General features: G+C 39.4%; 1 protein-coding gene across 6 annotated transcripts in view; it reads left to right on the top strand.

Moving 5' to 3' along the window:
• The window catches only part of ATP5C1 (ATP synthase, H+ transporting, mitochondrial F1 complex, gamma polypeptide 1), a 23,660-nt gene extending 12,823 nt beyond the window's left edge, over positions 1-10,837 (top strand). For 3 of the 6 annotated variants that reach the window (XM_014532591.1, XM_005885307.2, XM_005885305.2), the window contains exons 4-10: positions 1,556-1,760; positions 2,745-2,888; positions 4,609-4,673; positions 5,858-6,013; positions 6,732-6,828; positions 9,611-9,647; positions 10,696-10,837. In XM_014532591.1, coding sequence (XP_014388077.1) covers positions 1,556-1,760; positions 2,745-2,888; positions 4,609-4,673; positions 5,858-6,013; positions 6,732-6,828; positions 9,611-9,617 — 674 coding nt within the window. In that variant the 3' untranslated portion in view covers positions 9,618-9,647; positions 10,696-10,837. Of the gene's footprint in view, positions 1-1,555; positions 1,761-2,744; positions 2,889-4,608; positions 4,674-5,857; positions 6,014-6,731; positions 6,833-9,610; positions 9,648-10,695 lie in introns of those variants that run through there. The other 3 variants (XM_014532592.1, XM_014532595.1, XM_014532594.1) reach the window with 2 other exon arrangements.
• Positions 10,838-14,896: the final 4,059 nt, after the last annotated feature.

Consider the following 14,896-nt stretch of genomic DNA (forward strand, 5'->3'; position numbering starts at 1 on the left):
GAAAAATACTAAAAATCCAAGTTAAGGCTGCCATTCATCCTAAAGTCCTTCAACTAAAGAAAAATAACAACCCCCCAAAAAAACCTAACTGGTAAATATTAAATAGCTAATTATTTTAAATATTTAAAAATGTAAAGTAGGTATTTTACACTATACAATATTAAAAAGACACTTAAAAGAAATATTCTCTCCACTCTCCTGAACTTTGGAGTTGAGTACTCTCTGCTTTATTTTTTATTTATTTTATTAATTTGAGAAAGAGAGAGAAACATTGATTTGTTACACTTATGTATGCATTCCTTGGTTGATTTTTTTTTTTTAGTATTTTTTAAAATTGATTTTGGAGAGGAAGGGAGAGGGAGAGAGAGATATATAAATATCAATGATGAGAGAGAGTCACTGATCGACCTCCTGCACACCACCTACTGAGGATCAAACTCAAAACCTGGGCATGTGCCCTGATGGGAAATGGAATCATGAACCGTGACCTTCTGGTTCATAGGTTGACCTAAACCACAGAGCCACCTAGCCAGTCCATTGGTAGATTCTTGTATGTGCCCTGACTAGGACAACGCTCTAACCAGCTGACCTACCTGGCCAGGGCACTTCTCTTTGCTTTTTGTGGAGGGTCTCAGGTATTGAAATTTGAAAATCAATACTGAAAAAAATAGTAGTAACAAGAATTTTGTTGAAATGGGTAAATGTGTCAGCCATAAAGTTGCACCTTGCAATTACAGTGAGCACCAGCTGTTGAAATCCATCCTCCATTTGCATCCAGCCATGCTTTCAATGGCCTGCTCCTAGCCAGCACCTGAGCACAGACTGGATACAGGCGGGCATGTTCTTGGGAGACTTGAGGTTCCCAGCAGCCTTGTTAAGCTTCCCTTAAATTGCATTGGGAAGCTGCCACCCAACCTTTCTTCCCAAGGCTCAGACCTGTATCATGCATGGTATGATGACTCTTCTGACTTCCTGTTTTCTCTCATAGGCATATCTCCTAGTAAAGTCCATGTATATTTCATCCCACTGAATCCTCTCTTGGTCTCTGCTTCTTGGAAAATTAGACCAACAAAGTGAGGTTGTTAAAGTAATCCCGAAAATGAAGTGGCAACATTACTTTAACATCAGCAGTTTTTATAAGAGCTTGCTTGATATGCAGATTATATAAGCAGCTTAGTAAATATTTGCCTTTTTTGGTTGTATACTGAGGATTTGCATTATTTAGAAGTCTGATAACTAAATAAGTTGTTACCTCTGTAATTCTAGTCTCTTTGTACCAGAGATTTCTTTTAGTCAGTATTTAAGATAAAGTGGCCATTAATGCACCCTTAGGAACCTTTGTCATACTGTATAGAGATTTAAACCTTTGTGGTTTTCATCTTGATTATAAATGGAATAAATACACAGGCTGTTTTGGTTATATTAATCAAATGCCACCTAAATTTAAATGCATCATTTTTAAAACAGCCAGCTCTTTTGTAAATTAGGGATTATTGTATTTAGTATGAATTACATATATAAATTCTTGTGTTTTTTTTTGTTGTTTGTTTTTAAGCTCTGTATGAAAAGGCTGATATTAAGGTGCCTGAAGACAAGAAGAAACACCTCCTTATCGGTGTGTCCTCGGATAGAGGGCTTTGTGGTGCTATCCATTCCTCGGTTGCTAAACAGATGAAAAATGAGGTGGCTACGCTCACAGCAGCTGGGAAAGAAGTTAAGATTGTTGGAGTTGGTGATAAACTTAGGGGTATACTTCATAGGTAAATTAAATATATATTATTTATCTTTAAAAAGGAGCGTGCATGAATAAATGGAAATTTCTCTGCTAGTTTTTGTACTCAGGCTTATGTTTTGTTTTTATTTTTTCCAGCATATATTAGAATATATAGATTTCCCTCCTTTTCTACTTGTGTTTAGCTTTTTTATCCAAACCATAAATGGAATGCAATGGGAATATCAAAAACTGTTGACCTTTTTATTTCTTTTTAAAAAAAATATTTTATTGTTTTTTTTACAGAGAGGAAGGGAGAGGGACAGAGAGTTAGAAACATCGATGAGAGAGAAACATCGATCAGCTGCCTCCTGCACACTCCTCACCGGGGATGTGCCCGCAACCAAGGTACATGCCCTTGACCGGAATCGAACCTGGGACCCTTGAGTCCGCAGGCCGACGCTCTATCCACTGAGCCAAACCGGTAAGGGCGCTGTTGACCTTTTTAAACATCAGGACTGAATCTTAGAAGCTATCAGTCTGGAAATGTCAGAATGAACAATAGTTAATTAGGATTGGAAGGAGAAAAACAAAGGTGTAGAGCAGTGGTCGGCAAACTCATTAGTCAACAGAGCCAAATATCAACAGTACAACGATTGAAATTTCTTTTGAGAGCCAAATTTTTTAAACTTAAACTATATAGGTAGGTACATTGTTATTAACTTAATTAGGGTACTCCTAAGGCTTAGGAAGAGCCACACTCAAGGGGCCAAAAAGCCGCCTGTGGCTTGCGAGCCGCAGTTTGCTGACCACGGTGTAGAGAAATAAAACAAGAAAGGCCTGATTATTAGTCTCTTTGTAGGTGCTGAGAGAAAGGAATAATCATGATAGTGTATGGAACAACGTGATTCAGTGAACACCCCCAGTCCCTCCAAAAATCTTGATCCATAGGGATTTCTTCTTTCTTCCCTATGTTCTTTTAGAAGAATAATTCCATTAAAATATCTTATGTGCTCTCTTGATTTTCTTGTAGAACTCATTCTGACCATTTTCTGGTGACATTCAAAGAAGTGGGAAGAAAACCCCCTACTTTTGGAGATGCATCAGTCATTGCCCTGGAACTACTAAATTCTGGATATGATTTTGATGAAGGATCTATCATCTTTAATCGATTCAGGCAAGAAATCAAAGCTTATTTATGAAATTTTAGAAATCAAAGCTTATTTATGTTAATATTTTAAAACTAGTGGCCTGGTGCACAAAATTCATGCGGGGGGGGGGTTGTCCCTCAGCCCAGCCTGCACCCTTTCCAATCTGGGACCCTTTGGGGGATGTCCGACTGCCAGTTTAGGCCAGATCCCTGTGGCAGTCAGACATCCCTCTCGCAATCCAGGACCACTGGCAACTGCTCTCCCCTGCCGGCCTGATCTCGCCCCCAACTGCCCTCCCCTGCCAGCCTGATCTCGCCCCCTACAGTCCTCCCCTGCCTGCCTGATCTTGCCTCCAACTGCCCTCCCCTGCCGGCCTGGTTGCACCCAACTGCCCTACTTTGCTGGCCTGATCTCGCCCCCAGCAGCCCTCCCCTGCTGGCCTGATCTCGCCCCGAACTGCCCTCCCCTGCTGGCCTGATCTCACCCCCAACGGCCCTCCCCTGCTGGCCTGATCGCCCCTAACGGCCTCTGCCTTGACCCACACCACCATGGCTTTGTCTGGAAGGAAGTTGGACGTCCGGAAGATGGCCAGTTGGCCAGTTGTAATTAGCATATTACCCTTTTAGTAGTATAAATAGATTATGTAGGATAGGATTGCTTAAATGGGGGTGGGGGGGTGGAGAGCCTTTTTCATCAGGAGGAGATGCTCTTGGCATACAAAAATACTGTCTGTATCCGGACTGATAGCCAGCCATATGCACTATACTGACAAACCGGTCATTAAAAAATTGAACCACTTTCTTACACCTTACACCAAACAGCTGTTGCCCTTAAAACCCCTCCTCAGCCCCCACCTTAGGTTCTGCCTTCGCAGTTCACCCAGATTAGGTTATGGTCGGTTTCTGTGCCAGTCAGTGTCAAAAGCTCCGCCTCCTAGGCAGCCATTGGCTCCTTGCAGTTCACCCAGATTTGGTTCTGATTTTTCGATTTCTATGCCAGTCGGCGTCAAAAGCTCTGCCTCCTACGAAGCCATTGGCTCCTCGCACTTCACCCAGATTTGGTTCTGATTGGTCAGTTTCTATGCCAGTCAGCGTCTCCAGGCCCATCAACGGGCCTGATCAGAGTGGCAGGGCTGATCAGAAGCCCCAGTGGAGGCCCGAGAGAAAAAGGTGCGGCTGCTGGCCAGAGCCCAAGAGAAAGAGAGAGGCAAGGGCTGATCAACAGCTGTCACGGAGGCTACGGATCAGACCCTGCTTCTCCCTCCAGGCCTCTCTTCGGGCCTGATCCGCAGCCCCCTCAGCAGTCAGTGTTGGATTGCGGCACCCGCAGTGTGGCAGTCAGTGCTAGGTTGCCACGGCAACCTAGGACTGGCTTCCAGTCAATTGAGCCTTCGGTCGTTTTGGATGTTATGGACCCTGGGTTTTGTTTTGTTTTGTTTTTTAAAATATATCTTTTTGATTTTTTACCGAGAGGAAGGGAGAGGGAAAGAGAAAGAGAGCTAGAAACATCGATAAGAGAGAAACATCTATCAGCTGCCTCCTGTACACTCCCTACTGGGGATGTGCCTGCAAGCAAGGTACATGCCCTTGACCGGAATCGAACCTTTGACCCTTCCGTTCGCAGGCCAATGCTCTATCCACTGAGCCAAACCAGTTAGGGCCCCTAGGTTTTTATATATTAGGATAAGTAAATATTTAACAGTTTAAAAGTTATTTTGAAATTTACATTTGTTTTTGTCCTTTTTAGGTCTGTCATCTCGTACAAAACAGAAGAAAAACCCATCTTTTCTCTTAATACCATTGCAACTGCTGGTAAGTAGTTTTCGTATGACAAGTATTTTACCACATAAAAGGAGAGATTTGTTCATTTAGGAAAATAGTATATGTCAGAATGGCCTGTTTCAGCAGTAGCAAAATGATGTTGGGTTGTTTCTATCACCATCTATTAATGGGTTCCATGATGCATTAATCCGTGCATTGACAACTCTTACTCCGTTCCTTCATAAATTCAACAAATGGCTATTGAGGGCAGTCATTTGATATGTTTTCTGTCCTCAGGGCACAGAAATTGGCTTTGCAGTCTATGTATGCAAACTATCAAACTCCAGTACAATATGAAAGTCTAGAATAGAGATTTGAACAGTGTTCACAACTTAATTATATTGTCCCAGTAAATTCTCATTTTATTGTTTGAATAAAGTCACCATTGTTCAATGGAGCATTGTAGAAACAATATTCTGGAACTGTTCTTATTTTCCTAAGGCATTTTCACCTTTTGTGTATCATGTTTCATCTATTCTAAGATGTACACTTTTTTGCATTTTAATATTTCTGAAATTGGGATGCTTCTCCCAGTCAGTGGCATGTCATTTTTAATTGGCTATGCCGTTTTCTTTCTTAATGGTTGCATCAAATATGGGTTATAATCTGTAATCTTAAGTTTGATAAAACAGCACTATTTCACCACTTCCCCCTAATGGATGAATTTTGAAGTGTGCTGCTAAATTTCTGCAACATGATTACTAAAATTTCTATAAGCCTCTTATTTTTCCCACTCTTCCATATTCTTGGAAACATTTGCCTGCTCTCATTTTCCTGACTGACACTTGCTGATTTCTCCAATAATCAAAAGGTTGAATTGAGATTTTTGTATTATATTATATAGTTTCTGTTCTTAATTTCTTTATTGGAAAAGAAAAAAAAAAAACCCAAATCATTTATTGTGTGCTGGCTTTGTGCTCAGTCAGATGCTATCATGACAACTTCATGACCATGAAATGTAAAAATTTTTAAAAATATCCAGTGCTTTGTTTACACACTTTGCTGAAAATCTTCAGTGTGGAAATAGATGAAACTATTAGAACTGAGTCTTTTGACCTGTCCTATACTCATTTCCTCTCTGTAATTATAGAGGATTTTTATAATAGTAAACTACTGTGATTAAATTAGTCTTTGTGCTTTATTGCTTCAGAGATATTTATCACTTGTTTTAACAGAGAGCATGAGTATCTATGATGACATTGATGCTGACGTGCTGCAGAATTATCAGGAATACACTCTGGCCAACATCATCTACTATTCTCTGAAGGAGTCCACCACGAGTGAGCAAAGTGCCAGGATGACGGCCATGGACAATGCAAGCAAGAATGCTTGTAAGCACACAGTAGTTTTCTGAGAAAATTTTGCTGCAGAGTAGCATGAAGACCCTAATATCAAAAACATGACCATTCTTTTTTTTTTTTTTTAAATATATTTTATTGATTTTTTACAGAGAGGAAGGGAGAGAGATAGAGAGCCAGAAACATCGATGAGAGAGAAACATCGATCAGCTGCCTCCTGCACATCTCCCACTGGGGATGTGCCCACAACCCAGGCACATGCCCTTGACCGGAATCGAACCCGGGACCCTTCAGTCCGCAGGCCGACGCTCTATCCACTGAGCCAAACCAGTTTCGGCAACATGACCATTCTTTAAGTAAATCAGGAAACAAGAGAGCTAGGACCTAGTCCTGGGCTCTACTACTGGTTTTGTGAAGTTTTTGACCAAATATTTATCTCTTTCTTCTCATCTGAAAAGATAGAATACTCTTTGCCTTGAAGGAAGTATATCTTACTTGGTAGGCATTAAGTTTGCAAATACTTGGAAAAGGGATCCCATGAAAGATTTAAAAACACCTTCTTGAAATTTTGGGGGGGCCAATTTTGGTCCAGACCCCCTCCTCCCCCCAAAAAAACAAAAACCAAAAACCAAAAAAACCCTCCCAAAATTTTATGGATAAATTAAACAACATATATCTATGAATAAATTAATGCAGTTATTCCTTTCTAGTTTTTAGATTTTGTTGTCTAATCTTTTTGTTTTGCGTGTAGCTGAAATGATTGACAAATTGACTTTGACCTTCAACCGCACCCGCCAAGCTGTCATCACAAAGGAGTTGATTGAAATCATCTCTGGTGCTGCAGCTCTGTAAGTACTTGTAGATTGCCTTCAGAGAGTTTTTGTTCTCATATTTGTATGTCTGCTAGCTTAAAGTTTTCTGGTTTGGTTTGGCTGTTAAAGATGAAATGACCCATTGCTTAATCTTGTATACTTATTTGGTGAAAATTGAATCTCTAGTTTATTCTGATTGTTTTAGGCTTAGTTTTTGCTTTTAGAAATCAACATATTGCTAACTTTCACTTTCTAAATAAAGCATTAGGAATAAGGATGTGGACAATTTAGTATCATTTATAAAATCTGTCTTTGGAACTTAAAACATTACAAACCAAGCTTTCTGAATTACAGGACTGGTTTTGGTTTTGGTTTTACATATAAATCATTGGATGGTAGTAGGGTTTGGGACTTTTCAAATTATTAAGATTTCTGTATCAGTACCATAAAATAGTATACCACTTTCCTTGAGAAAATATTGTGAAACCAGGGTTAAGATAATGGGAATTCTATTCAAAACATTATCAAATTGCACCCTCACTATATGCAAAGTACAGTTGTTAAAAGATGTGATCCTTCCTTTCAAGGCATTTATTTTCTAATAGGATAAAAATATGCAGATAATTGTGATGAAGGATAAAATGTGTAGTAAGTTGTCCTTGAATTATTCTTTATCCCCTCCTACTAATTGGTCAGCAAGTTCTCTAAATTTTACTTTCTAAATAGCCCATGACTCTTTCCCCTGTATGCCCACTTAATGCAGATTCTTGTGATTTCTCTCCTGAATTGAAAAGAAATTTTTTTTGAGAGCCTCTTCAGTACCAGCCCCTATGCTAGGCACTGAGGATGTAGTAGTTAGTGTTTGCCATTAAAGAGCTCACCGCCTTAACAGGGAAGACAGATATTATATTTGAAATTGCAGTAGAATGGAAGTTAGCAAACTGAGGTCTAGTGCTAAGAATGGTTTTCATATTTTTAAAGGATTATAAAAAGAGACTGTGACCCACAAAGCCTAAAATATTTACTGTTTAGCCCTTTATAGAAAAGATTTGACAAAGTAGCATGACGAAGTTAATAGAGCCATTCTCTCAGTGCCATCCTACAGAAACAGCTTAGTTTGATAAGTGTGAACCTATAGTTTCTGGACACCAACACTCTCTTAGTCTAGTCTCTTACCACTACCATTTCTCACTTTCCTGGAACTTTAGCCACATTGATGTACTTGTAGTTCTGCAAACATATCATGCCCTTTTACCTTTAAAGTGGCATGTGCCTTTGCCTCAAGTGCCACTCTTTTCTTCCCCTTGCACGTTTGGTTCTTCATCTGACAGAGTCCTGTTTATCCTTCCTAACTGAGCTGGGGGAATCCTTTCCTCCAGGAAACTCAATTGCATAGTTTGGGTGGGGTACCCTTCTTCAGCATCTTGTGCTGCCCTTTATCAGCACTTAACATTATTAGGAATTACCTTTTTATTTGTGTGCTCTTGTGGCTTGTGAAGGACTATCTTACTTACTTTTGTAGCCCCATCACCTGGCATGTACTTCCTCGATAAATGGTGGTTGAGTGAATGATTGACATGCCATAAGTATATTAAGAACTGGAAGTTCAGAAGAGGGAGAAATAACATTTTGTTGAGTACGTGAAAACATTTAAGAATTGAGGAAAGGTTCATCACTAAGGTGAAATTTAAATTGGTCTTTAAGTATTGTCTCAAGGCTAGAATCTGGGCAGAATGCCAGAGACACAAGTAAAACTAATTGAGACCATTAGTTGGATCCATCAGCTTTGCTATCTTAAGAATCACCTATCACTCAGCCTGCTCACTAATGTTCTATTACCATCATAGATTACAGTGCAATAATGAGTGGCCCTGCTACTTACTGTCTTGATAAACTTGGTTAAGACACTCTCTGCAACTCAATTTTGTCATCTAGAACATGGGGACTAATCCAAGGATTAAATAATTTTATTACTCATTGTCCTCCTTGTTATATGTCTTAGCTAATGCTAAGTTGATTGCTTCTTGAATGGCAAATTTGGGAAGCCCTAGAAGACTGCATTCTGAAGGTTCAGAGGGCTGTAAGAGCTAGAGAACCAAGGTTCTTTTTTTGCTCTTGAAAAAGGAAAACCAGGAATAAAGTGTGAGATTATAACTTCTACAGAATTGTGGATTAGGGTCTTTCTGGATTAGAAATGTGGTAAACCTGACTACACAGTAGCAAATCAAGGAAAATGAGGAGGAGATTGGGACATAAAACAGATTTTAAAAAAGAATTCTAAAAACTGGAAGTTACTAAATTTTCGCTTTCTAGAGGTTGCCCACATCCTTTATAAAAAGTTAGCTCTGTGGTCTCAGGGTTGAATTGTTTATGGATTTGCATGCTTTCTAACCTATTGGTTATTCTAGTTGAAGACTTTAATATTTAACACAAACACTTTTGGCTCTGTAGTAATAAAATATAAAGCATGAATAACCCACAGTATTTGAGGTGCCAAGTATTAGTTGTCAGCCTAAAATTTATAATATATTGCATTTTATTTTTTATAGAAAAATTGTGATTTTAATTATACTTTCACAGTCTTGCCTACTTGCATGAATATGGTTTTATTACTTATAACCAGATTGAGATCTATAACATTTTTATAGTAATCATTGACTCTGTTTTAAAGGAATATTTTGGTAAGTATGTGATATCCTCAAGGTAGCAAATGAGGAAATAGACATTTTTAGTTGGCAAGTGTACATGATTAACTAGCATGGACTGCTTGTTGACCAGCTTGTTTGTGTTTGTCTTTTTTTTCTAATACAATAACCAGGGATTAATGAAAATCAAGTTTCATCCTCAGACAAGAGGTAAAGTGGTAATATTTCACACTCTCCCCATAACCTTTCAGAAAAGAAACCAAGGCAGTTAGAACTGAAGCTAATTTAGCAACAGTGACACTGTTGAGGTTTAGGTTGCTAGGCCTGTTTACTGTAGCAGCCAACTTATGGAAGCATGTGTATAATGCTGGGGGGCTTTTTCTTAGCTTTGTTAAGTAAACTTTAAGGAAAGAGAATTAGCATTATTTTGAGATATTAAATATAGATTGATGAAGAGTGGTGGTTCTCAAGCTTTGTGATCTCAGGACCCCTGAATGTCTGACAACAAAAATAAAGCAAGATTCCCATCTATTTCTGTATTCATTCCATTTGGATATCACACACTGGAAAACTCTACCATGTCCTCGTGAGAATGAAACTAAAACAGGCAAATAACATTATGAAAATGGTCTTGCCCTCATGAACCCCATGAAAGGGCCCCCAGGCCAAAATTTGAGAACCAAATTTTGTAGAGGAACATTTTATTATGTAAAAATTCTTTAAATCTTTTGGTAGGTTGGTATTATAACACTTACTAAATGATGACATGGGTCAATAGAAACTACAAAGAACCAAAAACTTAAAATGCAAGCTACATAAACTTTCAACTAAAACCCAAAATTATCTAATGTATTCATAAGTTAACTAAAAAAACAAACCAAAAACGACAAGATACCTGATATAATAAAATACTGCAAAACAATTGGCAATTTATAGTTACCAAAATTGTAGGTTTTGTATCTTTTCGATCAAGAAATTCTTTTTGAATGTTATATAACATACATATAAAACAAGATAGAAAAATAACATAAACTTGTAACAGTGGCTTTGCATACATTATCCTACATGTTTCTCATAGGCAATAGGTTGGTTATGGAACATACATAGCATGAAACTACTAAGCTAATAAAGAATAGACAAAAACACATGTCATTTGAACAGTAACATACAAGTGACAGTCCCTGTATTATCTTTTGATACCATTATTTTTTCCAAAAATATTGCTTGGTTTTTATTTGTTCTGTACTTTGTTTTTCAGGTAAAGAAGGAAAATTCGGCCAGCTGATTTTGTTTTTAGCTTACTGCTGTCCTGGTCAGAAGAAATTATTGGTCTATTGTTTAAATTACTAAAGACAGCAAGATATTTGTAAATTATCTTACAATAAACAACTTACAATAAAGTTTGATTTCACTGTCTTTACTTAGTATATAAGAATAATATAGTTTTCAAAATGACATGTTAAAATATTTAAAACTTAATGTTAATATGTTATTAAATTTTTTTGAAAATTGAAAAGGCTTTCTGAAACAATCTTAAAACATCTAGCCTCTTTGGGGTCAGGGTGGAAGGAAGAGGCCACAGACCACACCTCAGCCGGGCTTCCATCCTTTTGCACTGTCAAAGAGTAGCCAACACAATGAAGTAAAAATGTGATTGCAGTCATCCGCTGTTTCTCATATATGGGATATAGAATTCCAGGCATACACTTAGCCTAATAAATTTTTAAATATATTTTGTAAGCACTGAGAAACATTCCCATATGGTATTAATTCCATAGTCACAGTTAGATAACCATTAAGATTGGATGCCACCCTAGCTGGTTTGGCTCAGATGATAGAGCGTCGACCTGTGGACTGAAGGGTCCTGGGTTTGATTCCAGTCAAGGGCACATGCCCAGGTTTCAGGCTTGATCTCCAGTAGGGGGCGTGCAGGAGGCAGCCGATCAATGATTCTCTCTCATCATTGATGTTTCTATCTCTCCCTCTCCCTTCCTCTCTGAAATCAATAATACATATTAAAAAAAAAAAAAAAGGATTGGATGCCTACCTGATTACATGCAGTGAGATGGCCATGCCAGAATCTCCAGGTTTTCCTCCCTATTTGTTTAAAATAGGGAACTTAGTGTGTGATTATTTTCTTACAACAATAATATATAGAGTGGTGGGCAGAAGTAGTTTGACAGTTATGAGTGCGCAAGAGTTTACTCTTTTTAAATATTTTTTATTGATTTCAGGGAGGAGGGGGGAGGGAGAGAGAGAGAAACATCAATGATAAGAATCACTGATCGGCTGCCTCCTGCACGCCCCCCACTGGGGACCAAGACCGCAACCCAGGGATGTGCCCTTGACCAGAATTGAGCCTGGGACCCTTTAGTCCACAGGCTAACACTCTATCCACCCAGCCAAACCAGCTAGGGCAAACGTTTACTCTTATATTATTATTTACTTATTGTATATTTGTCTTCTTTCCATATGAACAACTGTAAACTTTTGCCCACCCCTGTAATTTCCAAAAAGACTACAGAACAATAAAAAATAAAATATAAAACCCATTCTCTTGAGTTTTAGATAAACATTAAAATACATATAGTGTGGCTCCGTGGTTGAGCATCAATCTATGAACCAGGAGGTTATGGCTCAATTTCCTGTTCAGGGCACAAGCCTGGGTTGTGGGCTAGATCCACTATGTGGAGTGTGCAGGAGGCCACTGGTCAATGATTATCATCATTGATGTATTGATGTTTCTCCCTCTCAGAAATCATAAAACAAATTATATATATATGTTTTTTAAAGAAAAAGAGTAGAAAAAATGATCGTGCATTCTTATTGAACAGCAGTAAGACAGAAATGATAGAAGTATTTGTCACTGCCCTGGCTGGTGTGTTCATTTGGTTGGAGTGTGTTTCTGTACACCAAAAGGTTGTGGGTTCCATTCCTAGTCAGGGCATATACCTAAGTTTCGGGTTCGATCCCCAGTTGGGGTGCATCTGGGAAGCAACCGGTAAATGTTTCTCTCCTGCTCTCTAAAATCAAATAAACATACCCTCGGGTGATGATTTAAAGGAGTGTATGTCATTGATATACTAAGAAATTTCATTTCAATGAAAAAAAGATAAGTCAGTTTTAAAAATGGGCAGTGAATTAGTAGTCAATTGTCCTTTTTATCCATCAAATTGTTAAAGACTAAAGACGGAAAAAGTTGCCTGGCTGGTGGGTTCAACTCGAATCAGGGCAAATGCTAGGGTTGCAGGCTTGATCCCCAATAGGGGGCATGCAGGAGGCAGTTGATCATTCTCATAATTGATGTTTCTATTCCTCCCCTCCCCCTCTCTGAAATCAATAAAAACATAACAAAAAAAATTTTAAATGGTTTAAATGGTAAATGTTTTTTTAAAAAGATAAAGTTTTACAGTAGGAGGAATCAATCTCATACGCTGTTAGTGCAAGTTTACCATCTTTTTGAGAGTGATTTGGCAGTGTCTATTAAATTTCAAAATATACATAGTTTGAGTCATTTCCACTTCTAATAGTCTAGTCCAGTGGTGGGCAAACCACGGCTCGTGAGCCACATGCGGCTCTTTGGCCCCTTGAGTGTGGCTCTTCCACAAAACACGTGAGGGCGTGCACGTACAGTGCAATTGAAACTTCGTGGCCCATGCGCAGAAGTCGGTTTTCAGCCTGGGCCAGTCTATTTTGAAGAAGTGGCGTGAGAAGAAGTGGGGTTACGTTCGCTGAGGTCAACCCCTCAGATTGAGGATGTTTTTAGCAAAGGCCAGCTTAGGAGTACCCTAATTAAGATAATAATAGTTTAAGTTTAAAAAATTTGGCTCTCAAAAGAAATTTCAGTCGTTGTACTGTTGATATTTGGCTCTGTTGACTAATGAGTTTGCCGACCACTGGTCTAGTCTACAGAAGTACTCATACTATAAAGACTTGTCCAAGGATGCTCATTCAAGATCATCATGTGACCTTTCAGAGCAGTGCAGGTAGAGACCTAAAAGCTTTCAGAGAAGAACATCACAAAGTTTCAGAAATAAAAGTGGCTTCAAGCCAAGGAGAGAGGAGGACTAAGGAAATCCATTGTGATAACACCAATCTTGAACTTAACAGCCTTCACAACTGTGTGAAAATAAGTGTTTAAGCCCCCAAGTCTGTGCCATTTTGTTACAGCACCCTAGCAAAGTAAATACACTCTAAGGAGACCAACTAACTACTTAGCAAATGGACCACAATGCTCATCCTAGAAAGAGCAGCCATTTGTGTTGACAGGAATAGGCACATGTTCTGGATTTATGGATATAGATTGCCTTTCCTGCTTATGGTGTTTGATGTACTGGTGTCCTGTATTGCTGTGTCAGAGCAAGGGAGCCATTTTACAACAAAGGAGGTTGGGAGTGGGCACACGATTGTGGAAATTTGGTCGTAACAGATAGACCACTAGAGCTGTGAGTCTGACAGTGCAGGGGAACACCCTTTGAAGGCACAACTAAAGCACTAGCTCACAGGCTAAGTCCCCCAGTATGCCACATACACTAAGTCAATGACTTATGTGTCTGTGCTGCTGGGTTAGATAGATCACACACAGGTGGAAGCCAGTTTCCCTGCTGGGAAACTGTTCTGGTCTCTGCAACTCTGGCTTCCCCAGGTTGACAGTTTTGATTTCCAAAAGTGGGGGTGGGGATGTTTTCACCAGGGTAGACAGAGTCCCACTGAAATATTACCTGGGCACTTTGGCCAGGAGACAGCATGCAGAGGAGTCAGTGTTGGCAGGAGTAATCGACCCTGATCATTGCTGTTACACAATGAAGGCAAGGAGAAATGTTTGGTACCCAAGTGGTCTGGTTGGGTGCCTCTTGCCTAATGTTGATGGTCTGCAGACAGGTTTAGCAGCCACAGTCTGAAAAGGGCATAAAAACCAGGGGCTCAGACCTCCTGCAGAAAGGGTCTGGGTGGTGCCACTAGGTAAGCCACTGAGGACCAATAGTGGTGCTAGCTTTGGTGAGAGAAATTTAGAACAGTGGAGGAGGAAGACGATCAATGGAAGCTGTAATCTGTCTCCTGTCCCTCCTATTTGTTTTTTCTCTAGGAAAAGTCTCTTCCTCCCCCACCTCCAACTCCCAAATCCAGGAGGAGCTGTTCCTCAAATTTATACCAAGAAGTGAATTTAAGGGTACAAGAAGTGGACTAAAGTTGCCATGGTTTGAATATTTGTGTACTGCCAAAATGCATGTTGGAATCTTTACTCCCAGCATGATGGTATTAAGGTGGAGCTGTTAGGATGTGATTAGATCATGAGGGTGGGTGGAGCCCTCTTTTGCCGGGAGCCGATCCATCCTTGCTGTTTCAAGGGACCTGGCATATATGGCATACTGTTCTTAATATGTTTGCTCACCTTCTTGGCGCTATGTGTTTTAACCAAGGTCACCTCTCCGAGAAAGGTTGTTTCCCCAGGTAGGGAT

The sequence above is a fragment of the Myotis brandtii genome, unplaced genomic scaffold (genome assembly GCF_000412655.1).
Source record: "Myotis brandtii unplaced genomic scaffold, ASM41265v1 scaffold9, whole genome shotgun sequence".
Taxonomy (NCBI): Eukaryota; Metazoa; Chordata; class Mammalia; order Chiroptera; family Vespertilionidae; genus Myotis; species Myotis brandtii.